The sequence below is a fragment of the Scardinius erythrophthalmus genome (assembly GCF_964197995.2).
Source record: "Scardinius erythrophthalmus genome assembly, chromosome: 5".
Taxonomy (NCBI): Eukaryota; Metazoa; Chordata; class Actinopteri; order Cypriniformes; family Leuciscidae; genus Scardinius; species Scardinius erythrophthalmus.
The window spans coordinates 26,805,366-26,831,036 of NC_138225.1; the positions used below are offsets into that span (position 1 = coordinate 26,805,366).

Genomic DNA, 25,671 nt, shown 5'->3' on the forward strand with positions numbered 1-25,671 from the left:
GACGCGTTGTACAAGTGTGTAGTGTCTGTACGTGTTGGTGTAAAGGTTACTACAGTTTGCTTAGGGCTTGCCAAATAAGGAGTGATTTGTTGCTCCTGACTAATCTATGGACTCTGATTGAGCAAGATCATTGGAGACTGACAATACAGAGAGAGCAGGACAGGAGATGAGAGAAAGAAAAACAACATAATGCAAAGATCAACTTAGCATAAGTTAGGCTGGTGGAATAAACTGGAGATGCAGAAAGAGAGGAGTAACACAAAACAGGAAATTACATAGAGTTTGCGTCTGTGCAGTAGTGTAAAAACATGAGAGTAAGGATTCGCCAGGCAATTTGAGTTTGAGCGAAGATTGAAACCCAATCAAAAAAACACTGTGTAAGAGAAGAAAGGTACTGAGCGCAGTGGTGGTGGTGTAGAGATGCTGAGGAGAGAGCGTGAGTGAATAGACTGAGAAGGAAAGAGAGGCCACCCGAAGAGACGCAGCGGAGAGGAGGACAGCAGATCATTATGGGAGTCAAATTCAGGGCTTGTGTTGCTATAGTCTTCATCCTCCTTTTGCTTGGCTCCATGTGGCTACGTAAGTTTTTCCATATTTTTTTTTTATTTGTTCTTCGACAGACTCGATGTAACATATTTGGTGCATGTACAATTGGTTCATAGGCCAGATTTTCTTGTCCCTCTGTATGGCTGTTACAGCAGAGCTGATTGACCATCACACTGTAAGGGATTTCCACCTTTCAACTGAAAAACTCAAGTTCAGCTGCCTTAAATTTTTGAGTATAATCAAGTAATTTCAACTTAAATTATATTAAGCTGACTTAAATTGAGTTGAATCTTGTATAGCAAGTTGAAATTGCTAAAATAATTTTAATGTTAATGTAAAAACATATGTTGTCATGTCTTCATCATGATTATATATTTTTTTACAGTGCACTCATCAATGAACAGACGCTGAAAATATATTTGATCTTATTTTGTATCTTGTGTACAGTTCATGAAAGTAGCTGGAGTGTTTCCCATACTGATTTATCTGTGGCGGCTCGCCACAATATCAACATTGACTGCCACAAATCAATTTCAGTGCTTCCTATTCATTAACTAGACTGTGGCAGCCAGAAAGTATATTTAAACTTCCCATAAAAACATAAAAAGTTTTTAATGTCGTGTTTTGCACCATTGCTGTCAAACAAACTAAAATCAAAGTGTGATAAGGCTATGTGTCCTTATCAAAAGACTGTCTGACTGCACTGCACAAAGAGAAGTGTGCACTTCACTCTGCGATCAGGTCCTTCTCTCAGTTCAAAGTGAATGAATGCAGTGAACTCTATCTGTGCATGTGCTGGGTTTAGCATGCATTTAGGAACGCAGTTACGCATTATTTTCACATTTGTATAGTTGACGTTTTTTTCTCTTCAGGAAAAAAAAGTAAGTCTTTATGTTTAAAATGGCATAAGGATGAGTAAAAGATGACAGGTTTTTTATTATTATTTTGGAGGTAACTACTCCTTTAATATTCAGATAAATATTTACTCATGCAAGTCAGTGATACAGTTTATAGACCTCTAGGATAGGGATGGGCATTTTTGTCAACATTTTCTCATTTGTATCATTGTATCATGCTAGCTGGGTATTAAACTCAATCAAATGCGTCTAATATTTGAGATTATTCAGATATAGACATCATAAAAGTAATCCTTCAATTTACATCTGCACAAAAGGACGTGAATGCGCACATGATCTTGATCGTGCTAGTCTGATGTGTAACTCTTGTTGTGGACACTATCTTCCATAACAGCGCGCTGTAAAAACTAAAGCACAGAGAATTTACAACATTCTATTACAAACGTGTTCTCATTATAATGTTTTGTATATGATAGATTGGCGCTGCACATTTTGCACTTAACTACATGTCATGATTAAAGTGAATCCAGGCATCACTGCAGTGCGCGCTTTCAAATCCAGTTTCACTTTATTTCGCCGGTCTGGAATGCGTAATGTCTAACGCTAACAAATCAGACCTCAGGAACCACCACAAATGCTGCAATAACCAATCAGAAAAAAAGATAAATATATTTTTTAAAGTCAGGGCAATCCTCATTTTCATGACTGATCATCGCAGTCACGTACGAGTACTCGAGTACTCTTGCCTATCACTACTCCTGGATGTGTTTCTGTGGGAGTCTAATTAACTTACACTCTATGAAACTGTGATTTGACTGTATTACTTTTTTATTTTCTCTTCCTGTTTAAAAATATTTATTCTCCCATCCTCTGCCTCTCCTTGTAGATGGGAACCTGGAGCAACACTGGGATACTTGTTCGTTAGCTTATAGCCTAAAAATCAAGGTAAGAATGGTAAAATATAAAAGAGAACACGATATAATACGAAGCTGTCAGTTATTTCCAGCTTGTGCGTGGTAACAGGAACTTTGCCCAGTTATTGTCACTCATTTTATTGCACCACTCTCCTTAGAAATCTGTCCCTCTTACCTCACGCTTCCACCTCTTGTCTTTTCTCAGCCTCCGTCTTTGGCTTTAGTTAATAGTTCAGATAAAGGTGAGGCTCCACTGAGGGTGTGTCCTGGTCAGAGGTTTCAAATTGCCGATTTGCTGGCTCACCTGCAGGAAGCACCAGTCTCGGCCAATGACGTGCTGCTAAAGCCATACCTAGCAAGCTGGGATGAGCTTATCAGGTAGGTTAACGGACATAATCTCATCATATAGCAGGCTATGCTAACCTAAATATTCCTAAGCTATAACATACGAGCAGCAAGATGAAGAACACGAACTTCAATAAACAAGTTACTACTGAATAGTTATTTATATTTTAGACACATTATTTTGTGCATTTTTTATTTTTTTTTACCAACAAGTAGCAAAGCAAGAATAAACCATTGCGTGTCTCAGAGCAACACACATTAGTGGTGTTTCGTTCCAGAATGAAACAATGTTGTTGAACAGATTGGTTAAATAAATGATTCAACAACTGACTCAAAAGTCACTTGCCGCCACCAACTGGATTACCAATGTAACTTGCAGAAAGAGTTACTAGCTGCGTCTAAAAGTAGGTACTACATTTGAAGAACTTACCTCTAGTCTATACCATTCAAAAAGTATGTATTATATAGCTAGTATGAGTATAATTCGGTGTGTCAATGTCATGTGACAATGCGCCTGCGTCAGTTGTGTCGCTTCACTGCCATTCACAACTGCTCTCCCATGGCCTCATGGAATAGTAAAGTGTCCATCAGATGCAAGCCTCAGAATCTCGCCAGACTTAGTAGGTCATACCGGTACTTTTCACCTAATATTTTATGAATAGGCTACTATTGGCCTAGTTGTGTCCCAAATGTCACTAAACCAAGGCTTGCCAAATTTGGTTGAGAGGTTCACTTTCCTGCAGAGTTTAGCTCCAACCTTGATTAAACTCACCTACCTGCAACTTTCTAGTAATCCCTAAGTCCTTGATTACTGTGTTCAGGTGATTAGGGTTGGAGCAAAACTCTGCATGAAAGTGATCCTTGAGGGTAAGAGCTGAGAACTCCTGCACTATACACTATTCACCTATACTATGCACTACTACATGCATCCATCTACTGTATGAATTGATACGGTGTCCAAAATTGCACACTCAATTCACTCTTAACTTTTTTGGTGAATTAAGTGTATCATCTGTGTATTTTAAGTGCTTTTTTCCACTGTAAACACACTACTCACACTATTTATACAAAAAAACTGAAGTATAAAATAGTGCACAAGTACATGAATCGGACATACTACTCTTTTCACAACACCAACTGGCCAATCAAATCCGAGAACTGCAACACTCTGATAATAATATCATAAATAAAGTAGAAACATGCATGACATGTTCAAAATATCTCTCCTCTTTTCTGTGCATTTAAGGTTTTTGGAAGCCTTGGGGCCAATGGTGGGTTTAATTTCACAAGAAATTGAGTCAAAAACCACCATCATCCGTGACCTGGCACAAAAAGCGGAAAAAGAGGCAGAGAAGAAAATGAAAGACAGAAAAAGAATGACTCAGCAAGGAGACACAGTGTCATCAAATAACAGATCTTCTAGCTACTCTGAAATGAACCACGGATACACATCTGTTCGGTCTATGATTAAATGGGAGTTGGAGAATGGTTTGGTGGATTTTCACCAGCAGACGAACTCAGGCTGCCGGACTCTTCTGCGCTTACACCGCGCTCTGCTCTGGTTGCAAAGCTTCCTGCAGGAACTAGGGAAGGATGCAACTGAAGGAGAGCGTCTACGTAGCCCTTCTGACCTCTGCAAAGAGACTTACCAGCGCACACTGGCCCACCATCACACCTGGTTTGTGAGAAAAGGAGCAGAGCTGGCCTTTCTTGCTATGCCTGAACGACCTTATTTCTACAAGTTGGTGTGTGTGGGAACGCAGGCAGAAGCCACTGTGGTACTGAACAGGGTTGTGAGAGCGATAGGAGAAGTGTACAAGAGAATTGAAGTTGCTCTAAAGGAACACGGCATGCTGGATCTACCCTGAGTGTAGAAAGAGAAAGGGAAATAAGAATGGGACCAACCTAAAGAACAGGACACTAAAATACAAGACTAGAACTTTGAACCTTTATAAGAAGAGAATGAAGACACAGCTGGATAAATGGGAGAAATACAAGAAGAAATACTCAAAGAAAGGTCAGCTTTCCTAAAGGATTATTAATAATGACTTGACACCTTAAATGTAATAGCTTTTTGTTGTTAAAACAACTTACAATTTACATAAATACAGAACATAAATCAATAATTAATATTGTTAACAACTTTTTATAGAAACTAGGCAACAGGTCAACATGCTGTGCTCAGTGTTTGTCTTCTGTTTTCCTGATATTGGAGAAAAAAAAACATGCATTGATTTTTGTGGAGATATTAGCAGTTTTCAATAGGTTTGCACCATAATAGTAGTTGATTATGAAAGATCCAGAAATGCAGGCACAGAAAAAGTGACAGACTTTGTTATGTAAGTTCAAGTTTCAGCAGAAAAACATTTTTACAATCCATATGCTTATCAAATTCAGTTTTATAACTGTTCAACTGATACCTAATGATTGTCCAGGCGATATTAAACTCTCACACACACATGCCTACATCTATTCTGGCATGATGACATGAGATAGCAACTATAGCAATGCAACTATTTTCTTTTACTTGTTTTCTTAAGCGGTCGGTTTACAGAAACCTCTCAAGGTGGCTAAAATTGGCTCTAAATGAAGAGCACAGAGGGGTATGGAACAGAAAGTGTGCTAAATTATATTATTTTACAATAATTTTGAACAGTAAACTTGAAAATGTACTGAAATGTATTGTTTAAACCATTCTTTCAAAATATTTGAGATTATATGATAATGATAATATTTATGAAATCACATTTTTAGACATAAAAATGGATATTTAACCTTGCATTGAGTCACATATGAATATTATTTCAGGAAACCAAAGCTCAAGCAAATAAAGAAAGGTTCTCAAATAAAAACTCAGTATTTATTGCAATGAAATTGGCCATAATTCGGATTTAGCTGAGACTGTTTTTCATAAAGTTTCGCATAGTGACCACTGCTAACATGCATGAAAATGATTTATAAGGGCAAACTTACACAAATACATATGGCATTCATATTGTCATGTGGACAATGGAAATACTGAGCATGCAATTGTGTGGGTATGCCAGCTCTGCTCTTTATTAGTCTGTTTTAGTTGAACAGATATCACTAATGTAAACTCAAGAAACCTTGGTTTGAACCCTTTTTACCTCCAGAATTGAGTTATAGAATTTCGAATGCAGATTTTATTGATGAAGAGCAGACAGTGTATTTTTGTTCAATTTATTAAGTTTGTTATTTCAATACATTAGATTAAGCTTCTGAACATATACAGTATAAGGCGTTTATATAATTAATTTAACTGACTAGGTAATATAATTTCACCCTCTTATTGTTCGTCAAACATTTCAGCACACTTTGCGCAAGGTCCAGTTCTGTGTGAATCACTGAACATTGAGCCATATCGAATAAACTGCAGTTTTGTTCTGTGATGTTGCTGGGCCTGTTTACACAACCCACTTTATCTGTTCAAATACATCCAAACCACAGCATTTATTATATATCCCTTTTCGTATGCTTCATATACATTAGATGGATGACTTGTCATCTTGTTTTCAAAAGCTGTTCAGTTCATATGGTTAATATGTTAACAGGAGACATTTAATTTGTTCTAACAGATCATCATCTTTGGCATGATCTGTTTAATCACTGTGACATTTGTAGTGTTATGAAACATAAAAGTTGCATATATTTTGGTATTTCAAAGGCTACGGTGAGATCCAGACTGGTGACCATGAATTATTACATTCTCGGGCTAAGTAAGCCTTGTGACCTCCTTTATAATAAGCACTGCACAGCTTAATATATCATACATTCCCCATGCTTTTTTCATAAAATGCTCAACAAAAATAAAAATATAGGTTCTTTGAAAATATACTATCTTTTCTGTATTGCAGGTGATTTTAAAACACATCTAGCCATTCTCATCTATATATTTATTTAAATATGTGCTACTAATACATAATTATCTTCATGATCAGCCATTCCAAAGGAAAATAAACATATATTACGTAACTTTTCTTTATACACGAAATTGACACAAAATAAAAATATATATTGCTTTTCATATTAAAGGGATAGTTCGCCCAAACATGAAATTCTGTCTTCATTTACTCCCCCTCAAGTTGTTCCAAACCTGTACGAGTTTCTTTCTTCTGATGAACAAAAAATAAGATATTTTGAAGAATGTTTGTAACCAGACAGTTGGTAGCCATTGACTTCCATAGTAGGAAAAACAAATGGAATGGAACCATGGACGTCAATGGGTCTTATTTTGTGCACAACAGAGGAAAGAAACTCATACAGGTTTGTAACAACTTGAGGGCGAGTAAATGATGACAGAATTTTGGGTGAACTATACCTTTAATAAACACATGCTAATAGGTACTATTAAATGTGTAGTTCACCCGTAGAAACGGTGGGGGCGCTGTTTGCAAAATCTCCAACTAAGCCTGCTTGCAGCAAAGTCTGCACTTACAGCTGTTCTCTTTTGCCTTTTTGTGCATGGTAAAGAAAATGAACAGCATTCTCAAAAAAAAAAAAAAAAAAAAATTAGAACAATATTGGAATTATACTGCAAAATTAGAATTATGTAACACAATTAGAATTATGTTGATCTTTCACTCCAGAGTGTACAGGACTATTGAACAGGATCAAGTTAATGATATGTGAGCTGGGACCTGAGGTAAATGAATATTTCATTTTGTTGATTTGAAGCTTTCTCTGCTGGGTCAGATAACATCCTTACCTTGCACAAACAAAAAATATGCAATACAGACATCACAGAGCAACATGTGAACGTGATCAAATGTAATTTGTCACTCAATTGAATATTCTTCAATAAGTGAAGACACTTAACTTATGTCTGATAGATGGATAGATAGACAGACTTTTGGAGAAATGTCGGTGTGTAGAGCACCATACCTATTTAGGATTATCTAGTGAGATTAAAGGATTAGGGCATTAGAGGAAGTGTACACACAGATTCTTGTCAGAGCGACTACGGCACAGAGAAGCATGCGTGTATATTCTTATGGCTGATCCGTTCTCTTCTCCGTATGACAGTAGCCTAAACATGAAACACAAGACACTCAAAGCATGGAGCATGAGCATGTGTATGTGCTCAAAGGGGAGTTTTTTCTGTTTAAAAACATAAAAGAAGGAAAAAATGAGATTTTAAAAATGATGAGAAATGAGGTGGGTGACCTTGTTTTTTTGTTTGTTTGTTTTATTGACTCATGCAGGGTAAGGACTGGGTTGGATTCACTTCTGTCTCCCTTATCAGCAGAAACATAAGCCTGCTGTTCCTGCTCTTAGAGCCTCTCTCTGTCTCTATGGAATCACTTACAACAAAATCCAAATATATTCAGAAAGTAAATTGTGCACAAAGATTAACATAAAAGAAATGAAATCAAATCAAATAAAACACACACACACACACATGCAGAAATCCATACGTATTCTCACACACACATATTAAACTTTTTCTACCTATTTTTCAGATTTTGAACTGAACCCAGGCCTGTTGTCGTCCTCTGAGCCGCTGCAAATCAATACAAAACATCATATCCCCTCACCATGTGAGACAAATAGGATTACACATGCAAAAAAGAAAAAAAAAGGAAAATACTGCAAAAGATCTATTTATACATATAAACAAACTTAAATAGACACGCCTCACAATAAATGAAACGTGACGCATATGACAGTCAGTGCCGAAACCAATAGGAATGCAGAAATGTTTGTACTGTATGAATCAGAATGTATCAGATTTTTCATGTGTGTTGAAGATGAATGTAGAGCTGACTTTGATCAGTGTTATCTACATGTTGGTATAAAATATCCACAAATCAGACAGAGGAGAGGTTTCAGTACCAATTTTTACAACTGATACATGCATGCATGCATGCATGCAAAAAAAAAAAAAAAACCTTTCTTAGCTAGCACTCAAGAGCATGAAATCCAAACATGAGATCTCTCACATTAAGTCATAGACAACTGCTTTGAAATCATAATTATTTTCTGCTAAATTATTACAGCTACTAATGGAAGAAAAACAGCATTTTTTAAGTTCTGACTTTTTCTCCTTTTAAAAAATGATGTCCCTTTATTCTTACTATTGTTTAATAGAATAATATATTATTTAATAAATAGCTCTCATAGCTGAGCATGCGGTTTAACTTTTGTTTCAGAAAATAAATACTGTAATATCTCAACTCACACATGCAAACACACGCACACACAGATGTACACACATTAATACACACAAAACCACAACCTTGATAACTCTCTACAACCTCACTACAGTCTCAAATGAAAAAAAAAAAAATCTTTGAAATGTTGAAGTATTATTCTCTGATCTGTCTGTGCTGAGGATTGCTGTGCCTGGCTTATGTCTCTAGCTGTGCCTTCTGTGCATATTGTGCCTTCTGTTGTGTGTGTGTGTGTGTGTGTGTGTGTGTGTGTGTGTGTGTGTGTGTGTGTGTGTGTGTGTGTGTGTGTGTGTGTGTGTGTGTGTGTGTGTGTGTGTGTGTGTGTGTGTGTGTGTGTGTGTGTGTGTGTGTGTGTGTGTGTGTGAAATAAAGGAACATAATTTCATCTATTTAAAATCTGGAGTTGATCCTCAGTTTGAAGGAAATGCGCCCAGCAAACTTGTCTCGCTCACTGCCCACACCAAAGCCATCAGCATTGATTCTGCACTCCACGTTGACATCCTCATTCATGGTGATGTTGAGGAACTTTATGGCCACCAGAGGCTGAGAGTAGTTTACCTGCAGCAGAAGAAGAGTGAGATGTGGCTCATTTATTAAAGGTGGCCTAATAAAAGCTGTATTGAGATGTTGAGATCACATGACCAACTGAATACAACTCGCTTTATCTCAGTTGCCTCCTGTTATTGGACACTTTCATTTGCTGTGCATAGCACATTTCTAAAATGAAATCAACTTGTCCTATCCCTTTTCTTCCTGTGATGCTACATCCACATCACTAGGTGTCAGTATCAGATGAATACCATGTCAGCACAACATAAAATACTGGCTGAATCTGAAATCGCCCCCTAAACCCTCATTCACTATTTCTTACATTAGTCCACTAACACTGTTCACTTGAAGGAGTGAATGAAAAGGAGTGAGCGAATTCAGACAGACGTTGAACGTACATCGGTTGAACACTCGTTACTGCAGTGCAATGTGGGATTGAATAAGTGCACTTAATAATGCCCACTATGGTTTCGGACACCACTACAACTGGCTGTCCCCTCAAATAACGCCCTATTTGAGGGTATAGGGGGCGATTTCTGATTCAGCCACTGATTGCACTTGAAGGCTGCGTCCGAAAGCGCATACTCTCCTGAGTAGGTACTTATTTTGAATAAGTAATTACTTCACGACCACTAAAAATATGTTATATATAGTATGAATGTGTGTAGTATGAATTTGGACATACTACATTCGCCATGTTGTCATTATCATGTGACCTACCAGCATGGTTCGAATTATGTGGGAGCCAGTGGGAGTTGAGCTCCCATAGAGAGAGGATGAGCTCCCATGAAAGCTGTAAAATCATATACCTGTGGGGGTCTCTAAAAATCATCAGCACCATTATTTTAAATTACAAATAAAGCACTTTTTCCTTCAGACTACTGTAGCATGACTTAAAAGATAGGACAAGATGCCAAACACATGGATCTCACGGGATCTCGGATCGTCATCACACTACAATACATCCTTATGCTTAAATCAAGTGATCAAAGTGCTCGTTGCCGCTGCGATCAGTGGCGCGGATACTGTGTTTGTTTGTGGCTTCGCATTCTTCACTCGGACGCGCGCTTCAATCCGTTGTGGAGACTCTATTCGTTCCAGTGAAATTACAAAACAAAATGCACATAAATGTGTCTCTGCCTGATATACAACCACTGATAAACATAATTGGATTTGATAAAAAGAAAAGAAAAAAAAACCTATACGAGTACGGATTCGAACCCAGAACCTCTGACACGCTTGGCAAAAGTTCTACCACTAGACCACTTAAGTACACGCGTGTTTTTGAATTTGAAGACAAATTAAACCAAATGTACTATTTAAATTGAATTGTGTTACCAACGCTTTTTTTTTTTATTAAATTTGTATTATATTTACAAATTTTTATATTTTTTATATTACATTATTAAGCTACACCGCCCCTGCTCATAGGCTACTTTTTTTTTTTTTTTTTTTTTTTTTTAGAGACCCCCACAAAGATGAAATCATAATTCGAACCCTGCCTACCAGTGTTAGTTGCGTCGCTTCACTGCCATTCATAAATCCTCGCCTGTGGCTTCATGGGATAGTAAAGTGTACATCGTATGCACACTTCAGAATCTCGCCTGAAGAAGTAGATCATTCCTACGGGTTCCTACGGATACTTTTTGCCTACTCTTTTATGAGTGCTATGAATTCAGACATACTTCTTTTGTCACATACTGTTTTTCGCTGTATAGCAGAGAAGTATGCGATTTCAGATGCAGCCTGAGTCTTTTCTTCCATTTAATCATGTACATCTGAGGAAACGGGTTATCGAGAAAAAAAACATGTAGGATGGGGACAATTCTTTCCATCAATTGATTATTGGACGGAGGAAGATCTGAATGCGATCTCTAGATTGATTGTAAGAAAGGGGCGGAGTTTAAGTGGACTAACTGATTGGAGAATTCCAGCACACGTCGCCGCGAATTCCAGCATATGAGAGATGTATGACATTTCACCGGAAAATTCAGTTTTTGCATTTTGATTTAAAATGGTCAATAATAATAATAATAATGAAACAAAACAGATTTTAAGTTCATGCTGACTTTAAGTACATATGAAAGATGTGTGTCTGTGTGCTTACAGGTGTATTCTCCAAGTGTGTGTGTGTGTGCATTGTACCTGGGATTTCTTGCCATAGTATGGAAAGTACATAAGATTCAAGGTGCCATTGGGGGGAAAGTACTTCAGTTCACCAATTTTGTCTGAGTCATCCGTCTACAGAGGGAGGGATACATTCAGTTCATCTCAGCTCAGCATTTGATCTGAGGGTATCAACCTGTTCTAATACCAAAACTACTATTACTATATTAAACAAATACCCCTTGATATGATCTTATGCTGGAATTATCTAGCATATGATCTGACTGTATGAATAATCATTTTATCTTTTGCTGCTAAAACATAGATTTTAAACTTAAATAAAGATTGGTCAGTTTGAGAAAAATATAAAGTCTGGCTTCCAATTTTTCTCTCCTTGCAGAATATCGAAGCTGTAAAATACTCTGTTAAAATGATTATTCTTTATTCTGTCTATTATTCTTACCCACTCGTCTTTCCCAACTTTGTATTTCTGACAAGAATGGATGGGGAGAACAGATGAGACAGAAAAAACAAAACAAATCATCCACATGAAACATAAACGAAGATGATGAGCAATGGTGTAAAACAACACTCATTGAACAAACAATGAAAGCAACAATTAAATGACAACAATACAGAACACAGGAGGAGGAATGATGTGTCCATGATGACAAAAGGGCAAGATGTGTTAAAATGAAAAAAGGAACATATCTGCATGAGCCTGAATGGCACCATCAGATTAAACCACTGGTCGACAGCCAGAACCAACACAAACATAATTGATTCGGATTCCAATGGCACACGCTATTGAGAAAGCTCCGGGAAAGAGCATGAAAAACATCTGCTCTAATGCAATACAGATCAAAGTTTGCCACCTGACAATGTGTGGCATTACAGTGGGGTAACAACAACTTAAACTAACCTACAGTAGGTGAATACAAACAAGCAACGGTGTTGTTAACTAAAACTATTTCATTTTCTAAAACTAAACATCTAAAGTAATTATGCAAATGAGATAATGGCTTAAACACGCCCACCTCTCAGTTTCATGGAATTTGAAAACAGTGCAAAGAGACTGAATCTTGCACCAACTAATAAATGCTGAATGCATTCTGACTTACAATGCATGGGAAACACACCAATGTTTCTTAACTTGTTCTCATTTCAGCTTGTATCTTCTCGTTTATTTGCACGTGAGTCGGCAGCGCATAGTCTGTCGTGGCAGCTTTTCTCTGAAGCTGGCCGCAGTTCTGATTACTGGCTAATTTAATCTGGTGGCCTTGTTGAATGGCTCATGTAACTTTAATCTGAAATCAATCCCTTTCTAACAGACTGAAGGATAAGAAGAGAGTGGGAGACTGAGACAGAGCGCTCTTACCTTAGCATTACATGTGACGTAAGGAGGAATCTTGCTTTGAGAAGGTAACAGATTGATCACCTGCAAAAAAGATTGAAATGAGAGAGAAAAAGAAAGTGACCCACAGATAAGAACCAAAAGGTCAAATTGGGTCTCGTTACGAATCTAAAATAACTTGGATGAACTATTATAAACAGTCAGGTGGGAGAGTCTGCAGGAATACTTGTCTCTGATTTGCCAATTGAAGGATTGAGCGGTACAATATGTTTGCATATAAACTGGGTAACACTTTAGATTAGGGCCCAATTCTCACTATTAACTATAATGTTTGCCTCAGTAAACTCCTAATTACCGCTTATTAATAGTTATTAAGGTAGTTGTTAAGTTAAGGTATTGGGTAAGATTAAGGAATGTAGAATATGATCATGCAGAATAAGGCCTAGTAATATGCATGCTAATAAGCAACTACACTCTAAAAAAAAAATGGTTCTTTAAGGTTCTTTACACATAGAAACAGTTCTATTTAGAACAGTATATTCCTGAAGAACCCTTTATATGCTGTAATGGTTCTTCCTGTTAAGAGTTTAGGGTTCTTTATTCCCGCCTTTTTGTGTTTCAAATCTGTAACTGTCAAAGCCTCCTCATACTGATTTTCTGGAGCTCAGCTATACAACTACACTGACTGTCAACATACTCTCAACAGGTAAATGATTTCTGTCTTAAAATGTCTATACATTATAACTTTAAAATGGTAACAATCATTTCCTAACAATCATGTCTTTGTCTCTTTTTAGTTTAACAGAACATGTAAGTGTGAGCAGCTCTGTTCAGTTAAGGATAACGTTACTCATCTTCTCTTCTCTACAAAGTGAGTAACAAGAGATATGGAATTTATGATCCAAACTGTTTTTTTACTTTATTATTATGACTTTATGCCTAAACATACCCAGTCACAAAAACATAAAAGCCATCCCATGACTTTAAATCACTTTTTCCTTTTAACATGGTAAAGGACTCATACTATCCATTTTTGCTAATTTTGGCCTTCATGAACATAATTGTTTTTACATAATCAAATGGAAAAGACATAACTCTAAATTCAATTGTGTATTTTAGATTCTGTCCAAATCATAACCTCATCATCTGCACAGAGAAACTGCCACTCAGAATACACACACATAATGAAGGACGTAAAGACATCATAGAGGATTTTGAGGATATTTCACTGTAAGTTGGTCTACATCTATATCGTGTTCAATGTCAATTGTTATTTATTAATGTATTCAGCTATCCTCTGTTGTTAGAGCACTGTCATGTTTGCTACAACCTGCCATCCATGTCAATAAAAAATAAAAGTAGCTACCTAATTGACATAACATGCTGTTTTTTTTAAAATGTAAAACCTAAAAAGAGGCAACAAGATATAAGACCAAGCAGATAGAGGACTTAAAAAACAATATTAATAAATAATTTATAAAAAATAATAGTAATATTAATAATATGAAGATACCAATATACTAATGTTAATGAATTATTTATACCACCATTAAGGTCCTATATAGCACTTTAAAAGCATGTTCTTTATGGAACCTTATAAAAAGCACCATTCTATTTAGCACCAAAAAGGGTTCTGCTATTGTTATAACCCGAAGAACCCTAATTTGGTACTGTTTAGAACCATTTTTCTTAAAAGTGTAGTTAATAGTGAGAATTGGACCCTAAACTAAAGTGTTACCATAAACTGTAATTTGACCATTGTCCATTACTGGTACAACTTTTTGGATATTATTGTAAATGTTTCTGACACAAAGATTTCACATTCCATTCCAAGCTCGACGTCTTACACGGTTGAGCTTGATGATGACGCAGGGCTTGCCCTCGTTGTAACCATAATAGCGATCTGTGATTCCAGAGCAATCCTCCAATATGGAGCGGTTGAACTGGCAGGAACGCTTGGGGAAGTTTTTCAAACTGCCGCTGTCCTCCTGGATGAAGTACTGATCTGGTTTACACTCGTAATTCTTCTGGGCCTGGACTGAGTCATTGTAGGCTGCATAAAAGAAGCAAAAGGACATAACCTTCTGTGAATGTCTTGCTAAATTACATGCGTAATTATATTAGTAAAATAACTGCAGCAGTTTCTCTGTAATAGGCCTACATATATTATGTACTCACGAGAGAGGAAGTTATTGAGGGCCTGGACATATCTTTCCCAGGTCTCTGTGTACTCTACTGTGTAATCGATCTCCAACTGCTCTCCTCTAGGTCTGATCATCATCCCTACAAAACAACAGAGAACCAATAAGAGGCGATGTTCACAGATGTAGTCTGTGAGTGTGTGTATGTTTGGGTCACCGTGATTTCACCAAGTACAACATGTTTCTGGATCAACATCTTTGTTGATCCTGGAACAACATTCCAATCAACCAGTCAGATTTGAGGGACAAGTTTACAGTTTATGTCAAGTTTAGGCTTACAACTATAGGTGCTTCTACATCAGTGTTATTCACCAATCATTTCCCTCTGATTTTAGGGATAACTTATGGGTAGGGTTAAGTTAGGGGTAACGATATGATAGGTACATTTTCAGACAGAAATGTCTTAATTGGCACAATCACTGTGACCGAAATATGTTTGCATTTATTATACATCAAAAAGGCTAATGAACAGACCAATTAATGGTAACATTCGGGTGCAGTGGTTATAATTTGCTCAATTTAAAAAAATATTATAAAAGGTTTCCACATGTATAGGAACAAGTCTGTGTGTATCACCTGGAGTTGAAAGTCTATCTTGGTATGTTGGTTTGTGGTCATCGAGTGTCTGCAGCATTGCGTACATGGTGAGAGTAAATAATCCAGCCAGGAAAATGTAGAATGCCAGATAAAACAGCAGGATCAGACCTATATGGACACACACGTTCAAATACAAACTCAAAACGAACACATCCTGCACTCAAGGAAATTCCCCATACACTACATGCAAAATATGTGTCACTGGTCAAACTTAGCATCAAAATATACTTTTTAAGGGAATTATGGGTGAATAACATTTCGAATATTAATTATTAATAACTACTACTACTACTACTACAAATAATAATAATAATAATAAATAATGCTGATTCATTTAAATTGACAAATAAATACAGCTGCATACAGGAATTATTAGAGTTTAGGCACCATGAACCCATATTTTGCATGGCATTAAGCATTTTTGACAGACAGATAGCACAATGACAATGTAAATGCCCCATACATTTCAAGGAGCATTTTTGATGCCACCTACTGTCCAATCAGCACAAGCAAATTTTACATGTCTCCCACTTTATATGTGTTTTGAGCAGATCATTTTAACCTGTCTGTAGCTGCAGGCGATACTGATTGGCTGATGGCGGCTATTTTTATATATGACTGTCCCCACTGATGGAACAAGTATACTACATACAAAATATAGATTGAACAACAGTCCTGTATAGTGAGAGCCATTTTTAAGGTTTTCACTGTGATAGTGCTGCCAAGTGGCCAAGTCCCTCCAAATTTGCCATGCGTCCTTAATTTGAGCTCTTATATTAATATACCAAAGTTTGTTTACATATCTTGTTCTTTTAAGAGTTACAGCATTTAAAGTAAAAGTGGCCAAAGCCAATACATTTATTTTGGTACAGTATGTGGCAGCCATGCTAGATAAAAGGTTAATATTAAAGGTATAGCGGAGGATCTTTCCGAATTTTAGATAAGACCCGCCCTCTCCACTTTTTGAAAAGTTTGATTGATTCACCAGAATGATTGACAATTAGGAGGACCAATAGTATAGGTATTCCACCCGGAAGTAAAAAATCCTCCGCCATACCTTTAATGAGTGACAAATGTTACCGTTAAAGGAGAACTCGGCAACTCTAGCGAACTCTAGTCACTTCTTCGCTGATTTTCCGTTTTGTTGCCGCATGTTTTCCCCACGAGCTCCCCCTACAGCTGTGGGGGGGCGTATATTTCACAACACGGTCGTAAAAAACTCACTTGCGGCGGCCTCCTCCCCCTCTCTACCGCTGCTCATGTGCGTTTGTTTTGATCAGAGCAAGCCAACTGTATCGCGTGGAGCTACCGAGGTGGGTAATCTGGTAATACATCATACATGCGTGTGTTTATGTCGAATTGCCATAAAGCAATTCGTGTTTCGCGCTCGTTCCCGTTCTCGTTCTCGTTTCTCACGAGACTTCCAATTTCTATCTTGCCGGGACGGTAGTCCCCAAGTTGCAAGGTTGGTTTTCCGCCTGGGAACGCTGGGGGGAGCGGGGAATGTCACCAATATCACCAGAACAGGTTGTTTAACCATCCAAATGATTTCTAGACAGTTTTATTAAGTTAAAAAAGTTACCAAGTTCTCCTTTAAACGGTTAGTTCACCCAAAAATGAAAATGAACCCATAATTTACTCACCCTCAAGCCATCCTAGGCGTATATGACTTTCTTCTTTCAGCCAAACACAATCAGAGATATATTAAAAATATCCTGGCTCTTCCGAGCTTTATAATGGGAGTGAATGGTAACAGATTTTAAAGCCCCAAAAAAGCGCATCCATACATCATAAAAGTAATCCATATGGCTCCAGGGTGTTAATAAAGGCCTTCTGAAGTGAAGCGATGCGTTTTTATAAGAAAAATATCAATATTTATGCATTTATAAACTATAATCACTGGCTTCCGGTAACGTCCGGCAATCGCAGTTACCATTCACTCCCATTATAAAGCTTGGAAGAGCCAGGATATTTTTAATTTAACTCAGATTGTTTTTGGCTTAAGAAAGAAAGTCATATATGCAAAGGATGGCTTGATGGCCAGTAAATTATGGGACAATTTTATTTTTTTAGTTGAACTAAGCCTTTAATTAACTAATATTTGCATAGGGACTCCAAAGAATTTTTCAGATTGGGCCAGCAGTCTAGGAGTAGTTTGCAAAAGTATGTTTTGCAAACAATCCCTATTTATTCTTGACAGAAATTACATCAGAGCTATACATTTAGTGTGTCTTGACCCAATGACTCAATGAAATGTTATAGGATAAAACTTGTTTTCCCTTATTGTAACTTCTCCTACACTCTACACTCTTTTATAAAAACATATTTGTGAACAGAGTGTTTGTTATAAGATATACAGAATATTATATGACCATAATCATCTTTTGCATCTTTTACACTTTTTCTTGCTTCCTCTCCCTCCTTCTGCTGATGTAACTGAGAAAAGAAATGACTAGTAGGCCTAATCCTCTTAACTTCTCACCAGAGCATCCCGATCTCCTCTCCTCATTCATATATTTATACAGTACATTAATACACATTCACTGCAGTTCTGTCTCACACACATTCATACTTTCACACACAAATGTCCCATACAGGAATTCTTGTAATCCTTTCTGGTCAATGCCTCTGACAAATTTGAATTACTTCAGGGCAGATGTGTGTTAAGAGGGGTGAAAAGGGGAGGGATGGTGACAGAAGGAGGAGAAGAGGGCAGATTAAATCACAAGGGGGATTTTCAGGGAATAAACTGTATGGTTTAAAAACTCCAGAGTAGCCTATGTCTCTACAGACAGTCATGCAAGCACTCTTAATCATAAAGATGATTGTCCACACAACTGCGCTAAATAGGTATCTTTACAGACTGCAGCACTGGCATTATGGGTTGATATTTGGCAGTACCACTTAGATGAATGGCTAAATGACGCCAATGGTTGTTTATTCATAAGGAATTTAATGTCTGTACTCTGTACTGTAATTTCGTAAAATAATCTGGCACCATATATGGTTATAAAAGAGCCAGGAGTTTTTGCTCATGTTAATGACAGACGGAGCCATTTTGCATAAATAAGTATTGTTTATGAGCCATTGATATAACGGTAATATTTATCATATGGGTAGTTGACATAGCTGACAGTTAATGTCAAAAGTTTAAAATGCATATATACTGTATACTGTTAAGTGTATGGGAACATGTATGATGGTCACTATTTTAAACACCTTTTTGCAATAGACTTGTAACAATAGTAGTAATAATTATATACATTCTACTCACAGGTATTTTCTACTCACCAAGACTGCAATAAAATACATTAAAACAGTAATATTGTGAAATATCATTACAATTAAAATTTTCTATTTTAGTTTAGAATGATTTCTGAAGGATAATGTGACACTGAAGACTGGAGTAATGATGCTGGAAATTCAGCTTTGACATCACTAAAATACATTGTAAAATAATATGCTGATTTGCTGCTCAAGAAACATCAACTGTGCTGCTGAATTTTTGCGGAAACTGACTTTATTATTATTATTATTATTATTAATATTAATATAATGTTCAAAAGAACAGCATTTATTTGAACTGGAAATGTTTTGCACAGTTGCATCCTTGCTAATTAAAAGTATTATTTCATTTTAAAAAATGTAGGCCTACTAATCCCAAACTTCTGAACAGCAGTGTACATGTAGTATTTATATTATATATCAGGAAAATGTTGCTCAAAATAGTATATCTTGTAGGACTTTTGGACTGCCTAACATTTTATGTTAATTACCTGAATACTCTGATAAAAAGCAGCACCTCCATTTGCCTCTGTACTAAGAATGCACTTCAAAACATATTCACCAACACATTACATAATTTATGGTTGCTATTTTGAACAGATCAAGCTCTATCATTCCATAGAGGGGATATGAGGGATGTTTGCAGGAGTGTGTACGCCTGAGGAGAGCTCATTAAGCTACGGGACACCTGAGCTTCAGGCAGCGAGGCCCCTGGGGACCGCCGATCAGGTTGCCCCGGGCCGAGAGAGGAGGGATACCGGATCTCTATCCCCCCCCGCTCCTCTGCATCCAGGAGCTCCCCGCACAGACAGGCTTTCACTGATCAATAACAGCAGTGCAATGTGAGGTTACTCTTCAGGCTAGGATTACACAGGAGTGTGTGTTAATATGCCTGGAGAGAGTGAAAAACGACGCAATGGATGCGTAAGAGAAAAACCGAGCAAAGATAAGGTGAGAACGTTGCCTAATGCAGAGACTTACAATGCCCAAATGATTGAATGATTAAGCACTACTTAATCTCACAGCAGGAGAACCTTAAAATAACAGCTCTATCAGGACACCAAGTTCCTGCATTATCAAACATTACCTGCTGAACTCGGTTATAGGGTTAAAATGTGGTACATCCTCATTAGCTCTGCTGGCCCTCCTCACGATCTGTGTGTGTGTGTGCGTGTGGTGAATTCTGCACCGGGTGAGAGTGATACACTATCGGTGCTCTTCTGTTTCTTTATCTGTCTCTCATCATGATGAAAGTCACCCTCCCTATTTCAACCCTCTAATTTGAATGCAACCTGAAAGACAGGAGCAAAATGTGCCGCTGTGATCTGTTCATTAATACAGACACAAACCCATACAAACAGTCTCTTTAGATCTATGCACACATCCTTTCTGATTCATCAAACCTACCAGGCCACCATACTATCAAACACAGCTTCAGAGGAACATACAGCTGTGATGTAGACAAAGGGAATATCAAGTGAATATCAATTTCCTGTTTTGGCAACAAGAACTTTGTAATGGATGCATTACTATACATATAGTAACTAAATGATAACATTACAATGTGCTTCACATTGTAACTAAATTAACTGATTTTATTTAAGGCAAAAATACTTATAATCAATTAAGTTACACAAACAAAGATAAGGGTTAGATCAGGTTAAAAAAGAAAAAAGAAAAAAGCTCCTCAGGGTAACTGCAGCAAATCGCTTATTACATAGCTCTTGATTTGAACATTGCCAGTCATCCATTGCAACGCTGTACTGTACTGTACTTGTTCGGAAACTAAACTGAAACTGGCGCTACTTTCAGAAGACCTCATATGTGTTCGCCATGCAAGGCTCATTGTTTTTTACATTTGTAGTACAATATTAAGGATAATATGCAGGTAAAATTACATAATTTCATCTCAATCAAAATTAAATGCTTACTAAAAAAGATGAATTTTTATTTTTTACTTACTGTTAACCGTCATCAGAGAGCCATACAAATGTTTTGTTAAATTATTGAAATATTAACTTAAAGTCTAAATGATTTACTTTAAGTAAACATTTTGTCAAAGGGGTTTGGCTGATCATTTTTTCTTGGGAACCCCTGATCTAGAATATCAGCCCTATAATATCTCCAAAACTTTCCCTGTAAAAAAAAAAAGTTGCTGCCTTAAATTTTTAAGTGCAATCAACTTAAATGTTTAAGTCATTTGAACTTAAAAATGCTTCAAAATGAGTTGAATCTTGTATACCTTATTGGTGTATAACTTAAAGTTGAAAATTATTTATTTTGATGAGTTAAAGCAATGTAAAAACGTATGTTGTCATAACTTCAAGATCTTCTGCTGTCGGATGCTGCAATATGTAATTCTGTAATTACTCCTGTCATTCCCAGGAGTGGTTTAGAGATTCACTTACAGCCTTTGCAAGAGTGATGTTTAACAACAAGATGGGGCACAGGCTGTTTATGACCCTCCAGAGAGCTGTAGTAAGATCAGGTTTAAGTGCTTTTACCGGATGTATTGACTCCTCTGTGCCCCATGAATCCTGAAAGAAACCTTGGATATGTTTCAATAGAAAACACAGCTGTATGAATGTAGCTGCAGCTTCCACCGTCCTCCATAGGTCACGATTAAGCTCCAGTAATGAGGATGTACTTTGTTAAAGAATCTAAGCATACCCAGGTTCACTCTGGTTTGGGCACAGACAAAAATAGACTAATTAAGGAGTCTTAGAGAGCACACTGGCTTAACTGGGCAGCTAGTCCTCAGAGCATCTCTCTCACACACACACACACACACACACACACACACACACACACACACACACACACACACACACACACACACACACACACACACACACACACACACACACTCGGTGAAGTGTTACACACTCAGCTCCCTAGAGCAAAATGTGCTGGCATACATGGAAGTCTTGAGGGCAGTGATCTAGCATTTTTCCAACTCAAGTGCACTCTCTCTCTCTCTCTCTTTCTCTCTCTCTCTCTCTCTCTCTCTCTCTCTCTCTCTCTCTCTCTCTCTCTCTCTCACACACACACACACACACACACACACAATCCCATAGCATTGACAGCTGAGTTATAGATGCCCAGCGGGCAATTTTGGATGGCAATTAATGCCATCACACCCTGATTAAAAGATACATTCAGTTCCAGAATTAATCTACGGCCCTTGAATAGGCTGCGTCTCCACATGATAGCCTCACCAAGGCAACCAATGAGCCTATTAGTAAAGGATTACATCTTACACTAATTCACAAACCCTCACGCACACACTCAAAATGGCCCTTGGCTAGATTAAATCATCCCAATGTCACTGCAAAAGACAATTTGCAGCAGCATGTAATGGGCTAAAGGTGTTTTATGGTTCACTTCTATTTAGATTTGGATATGTTTGGAAAGTTTAACCAGGTTTAAACCAAAAGCAGAATGAACATTGTAAAACTGCCTAACAGCCTAAAAAAAAAAAAAAAAAAAAAAAATACTGGCTGATGATGTTATCAAAATGAAGGGTTGGCATTTGGTGACAGTATATGTTGCAGTTCCTAACTGTCATTAAATTAGGTTTATACCAGCCTTATGATCAAATGTACACATAATGATAAAGGTGGCACACTAAGGGCTAAAGTTAATCAAAACTGGCCTCTATAACAACTGTTTGGTAAAACGGTAAAATAATGCAATAAACATTATAAAATACAACACAAAGCCCTCCAATCTACATGACTGCTACACAGAAAGAAACTAATGCCCCTTTTCCAATTAAAGTGATTCATAATTTTAACAAAAACATCACTTATACAGTATTTTCACTATATTTGAACTGCCTCGTTAAGTAGGTTGTAATCTTTCACAAAACATTATACAATAATTAATACTTCTGTAAACAACTGTACATAGTAAGGTATTTAACTACTGCAGAATTTTGACATTCTTCTGCAGTTAAAATGACCATTCTTTACAGAATGTGGTTCAGGAAATACTGATGTGTGCAAGCCTTTAGAGCAGGGATGGGCAACTTCGGTCCTGGAGGGCCAGTGTCCTGCAGAGTTTAGCTCCAACCCTCCAACCCTGATAAAAACACATCTGCCTGTAGCTTTCTAGTAATCCCGAAGACCTTGATTAGCTTGTTCAGGTGTGTTTGATTAGGGCTGAAGCTAAACTCTGCAGGACAGTAGACCTCCAGGACCGAAGTAGCCCATCCCAGCTTTAGACATTCTGCCAGAAGCGCATTGTGGAGTTTTGCAGTAACTCGACGCATCACATTTCTCCGCGCTGTTCATTGGCTGATGCCGCGCATTCAACACTTCTGACCGCAAAGTCCAGAATAATAAGACAATAATCATTGAGTACAGTAACATCTATCCGTACATACAAATTTCGTTCATTTGGCAAGCATAAACACACACCAATTCTAACGTCTTACGTTTTGCAGCTGCATAAACACGCCGAGAAGAGGAAACGCATGTGACGCATTACAGCCCGGCAAAGCAACTGGAGTTTCAGCACCTCGGACAGCGACGTGTCTGTTCAGTGAACTTCTCCGCACAAACAGTGAGCCTCACTGTGCTAAAGTTTGCAGCTCAGATACATATTATAATGCAAAATGATGTGGAACTAATTATCATACATGCATGAGTGTAATCCTGTCAATGCTGTGTAAGACTTACCCCAACTGCTCGCGGTCCTCCCGCAGAACTCGCGCGTCCTCGGGTTCCAGAAGAACTCTTTCCACCCGTTCTCCTTATCATCTTTTGCCATTTTCCTTGCCGAAATAAATGTGCACTCACAGAGTCAACGCCTCGAGGCTAACACTCTCTTTGAGAGTAATAAAGAGCTATTCAACCCTTGAATAGTGTAGAGAAATGGTTAAAACGAGCTTTTAGGTCTCAATGGAAAGCGTTTTTATTTGAAAAACAGGGTACAAGCGATTCTCAAGGCACTCTGCCGAAACCTGAGCACTCAAGCGAGAACCGAGTGTGAGTAGATCTCGCTCCCTCTGTGACGCCCGGTGTTCTGCCCACCCAAAAGTGCAGTGCGCATTCCGCAGAGAGAGAGAGAGAGAGAGAGAGAGAGAGAGAGAGAGAGAGTGAGCGAGAGAGACAGAGAGAGAGAGAGAGAGCGAGAGCGAGCAGTGCAGCACTAATGTGCCTATACTGCAGTAGGACAAGCTCTGCCTGAAAAAAAGAAGAAGAAAAAAAAAAAGAAAAATTGCCATCCCTGGGCAAAACTCAAGTCACGTCTTGGCCAATAGCAACGCTATGCGGCGCACTTAGCCCCGCCCCCTCAGCAAAGTGACAAATTGTAAAGGCTGTGATGGCAGAGACTTGTGGGGGCATCTTTCAGCTGTCAGTATCTCAGGTGGCCATTGCCAAGGAGACACTCGTCATGTGCCCTGCAATGGGAAGTCTCAGGTGAAGTCAGGAAAAACTCCTCTCAGGATGTGCAAAGACTCCCAAAGGCCTCAGATTATCAGATGCACTGTAAAACATAATCTTAGATTAAGTAAATGGTACTGAAAATAAATAACTAAAGATTTACTTGATTAACGTAGATACTACTCTGACTGTCAATTGGCATTACAGATAGATACAACTGGATTAATTAATTCTTTAGTTCAGACAGCGCTACATTAAAAAAAATTTATTTGCCATATTCCCAGCATGCACTGGGGCATTAATACTTAAATAGCCTATGTGTGAATTCAGAATCGCATACTACCCCAACTATTTCTGTCATAGAAAGATATTGTAAAAGTAGTAAGAGTGGTATATAAGCATGCGGTTCCGAATTCAGCAAGGGTTACATTGCTTGGCTACTTGCAAGTTTTATTTACATTGCCATTGATTTCATCATGTTCAAAACCTTGTCTTGATGTCTAGAATTCATTTTTAAAATGATAGCAGATTAATGGCAATTTGACATTTTACGTTCAGTAAGAGATTCATTTTAAAATAATGAATTATATAAAGAATTAATAATATGTAATTAAAAATTAGGGTCCAATTCTAACTAATAACTAGTTGCTTATTAGCATTACCCAATACCTAAACTTAACAACTACCTTACTAACTATTTAATAAGCAGTTATTAGGAGTTTATTAAGGCAAAAGTCGTAATTAATAGTGAGAATTGAACCCTAATCTAAAGTGTGAAAGTCATTTTTTTTTTTTTTTTAGTTCTACAAACATCCCAATTTTACAGTGTAGAATTAATTAAGCAGTACCATTTTTCTTAATGCAGGGAAACAAAAAAAGTACTGGGAAGTGGCCAAGCATTCCTTTTATCTAACTATATTGGACAGCAAATCATTACGTATAAATCCAATACTTCAGAAGTCTAAATCTTGCACTCTTGATACATCTGTTATATCAAAAAAAGTCAAACAACGTATGTAATGATTAATGAAGTTCAGGAGACAGATGACAGATCAGGGCCAACAATATCTTATACAGGAGACCGTTGTATGAGAGCTGCATCTTTGATACAGGACATCAGTGAACAGCAAGTCCACACATTTCTGCAACAGACTGTTGTTACAGCACCTTGTATTCATGATGCTGACACTTGAGTAAGGAACAACTGCCCACAGTGAAACTGGATGCTGAAACAACAAGCCTAGAAGGTCAGGATGAAGAGAGAGTGAATGAATGAATAAAAACATTAGCACATCAGACTGTGATAGCAGATATCCAATTGATCGTATCATGAGTA

General features: G+C 37.5%; 2 protein-coding genes across 2 annotated transcripts; one reads left to right on the forward strand and one right to left on the reverse strand.

Annotated features, from left to right (window-relative positions):
• The first annotated feature begins 129 nt into the window (after window positions 1-129).
• gltpd2b (glycolipid transfer protein domain containing 2b) lies at window positions 130-5,505 on the forward strand. Its single transcript, XM_081365805.1, has 4 exons — window positions 130-579; window positions 2,290-2,348; window positions 2,523-2,695; window positions 3,909-5,505. The coding sequence occupies exons 1-4, from the start codon at window positions 510-512 to the stop codon at window positions 4,528-4,530; spliced, it is 924 nt and encodes a 307-aa protein (XP_081221931.1). The 5' UTR covers window positions 130-509; the 3' UTR covers window positions 4,531-5,505.
• Window positions 5,506-9,243: 3,738 nt separating this feature from the next.
• On the reverse strand, window positions 9,244-23,718 carry atp1b2b (ATPase Na+/K+ transporting subunit beta 2b; the record flags this gene model as incomplete). The annotated part of the gene is made up of 8 exons (XM_081364763.1): window positions 9,244-9,411; window positions 11,548-11,643; window positions 11,972-11,998; window positions 12,887-12,946; window positions 14,710-14,915; window positions 15,041-15,145; window positions 15,640-15,768; window positions 23,628-23,718. 8 exons carry the CDS (start codon window positions 23,716-23,718, stop codon window positions 9,244-9,246), a joined length of 882 nt encoding a protein of 293 aa, XP_081220889.1.
• Between the last annotated feature and the right edge of the window lie 1,953 nt (window positions 23,719-25,671).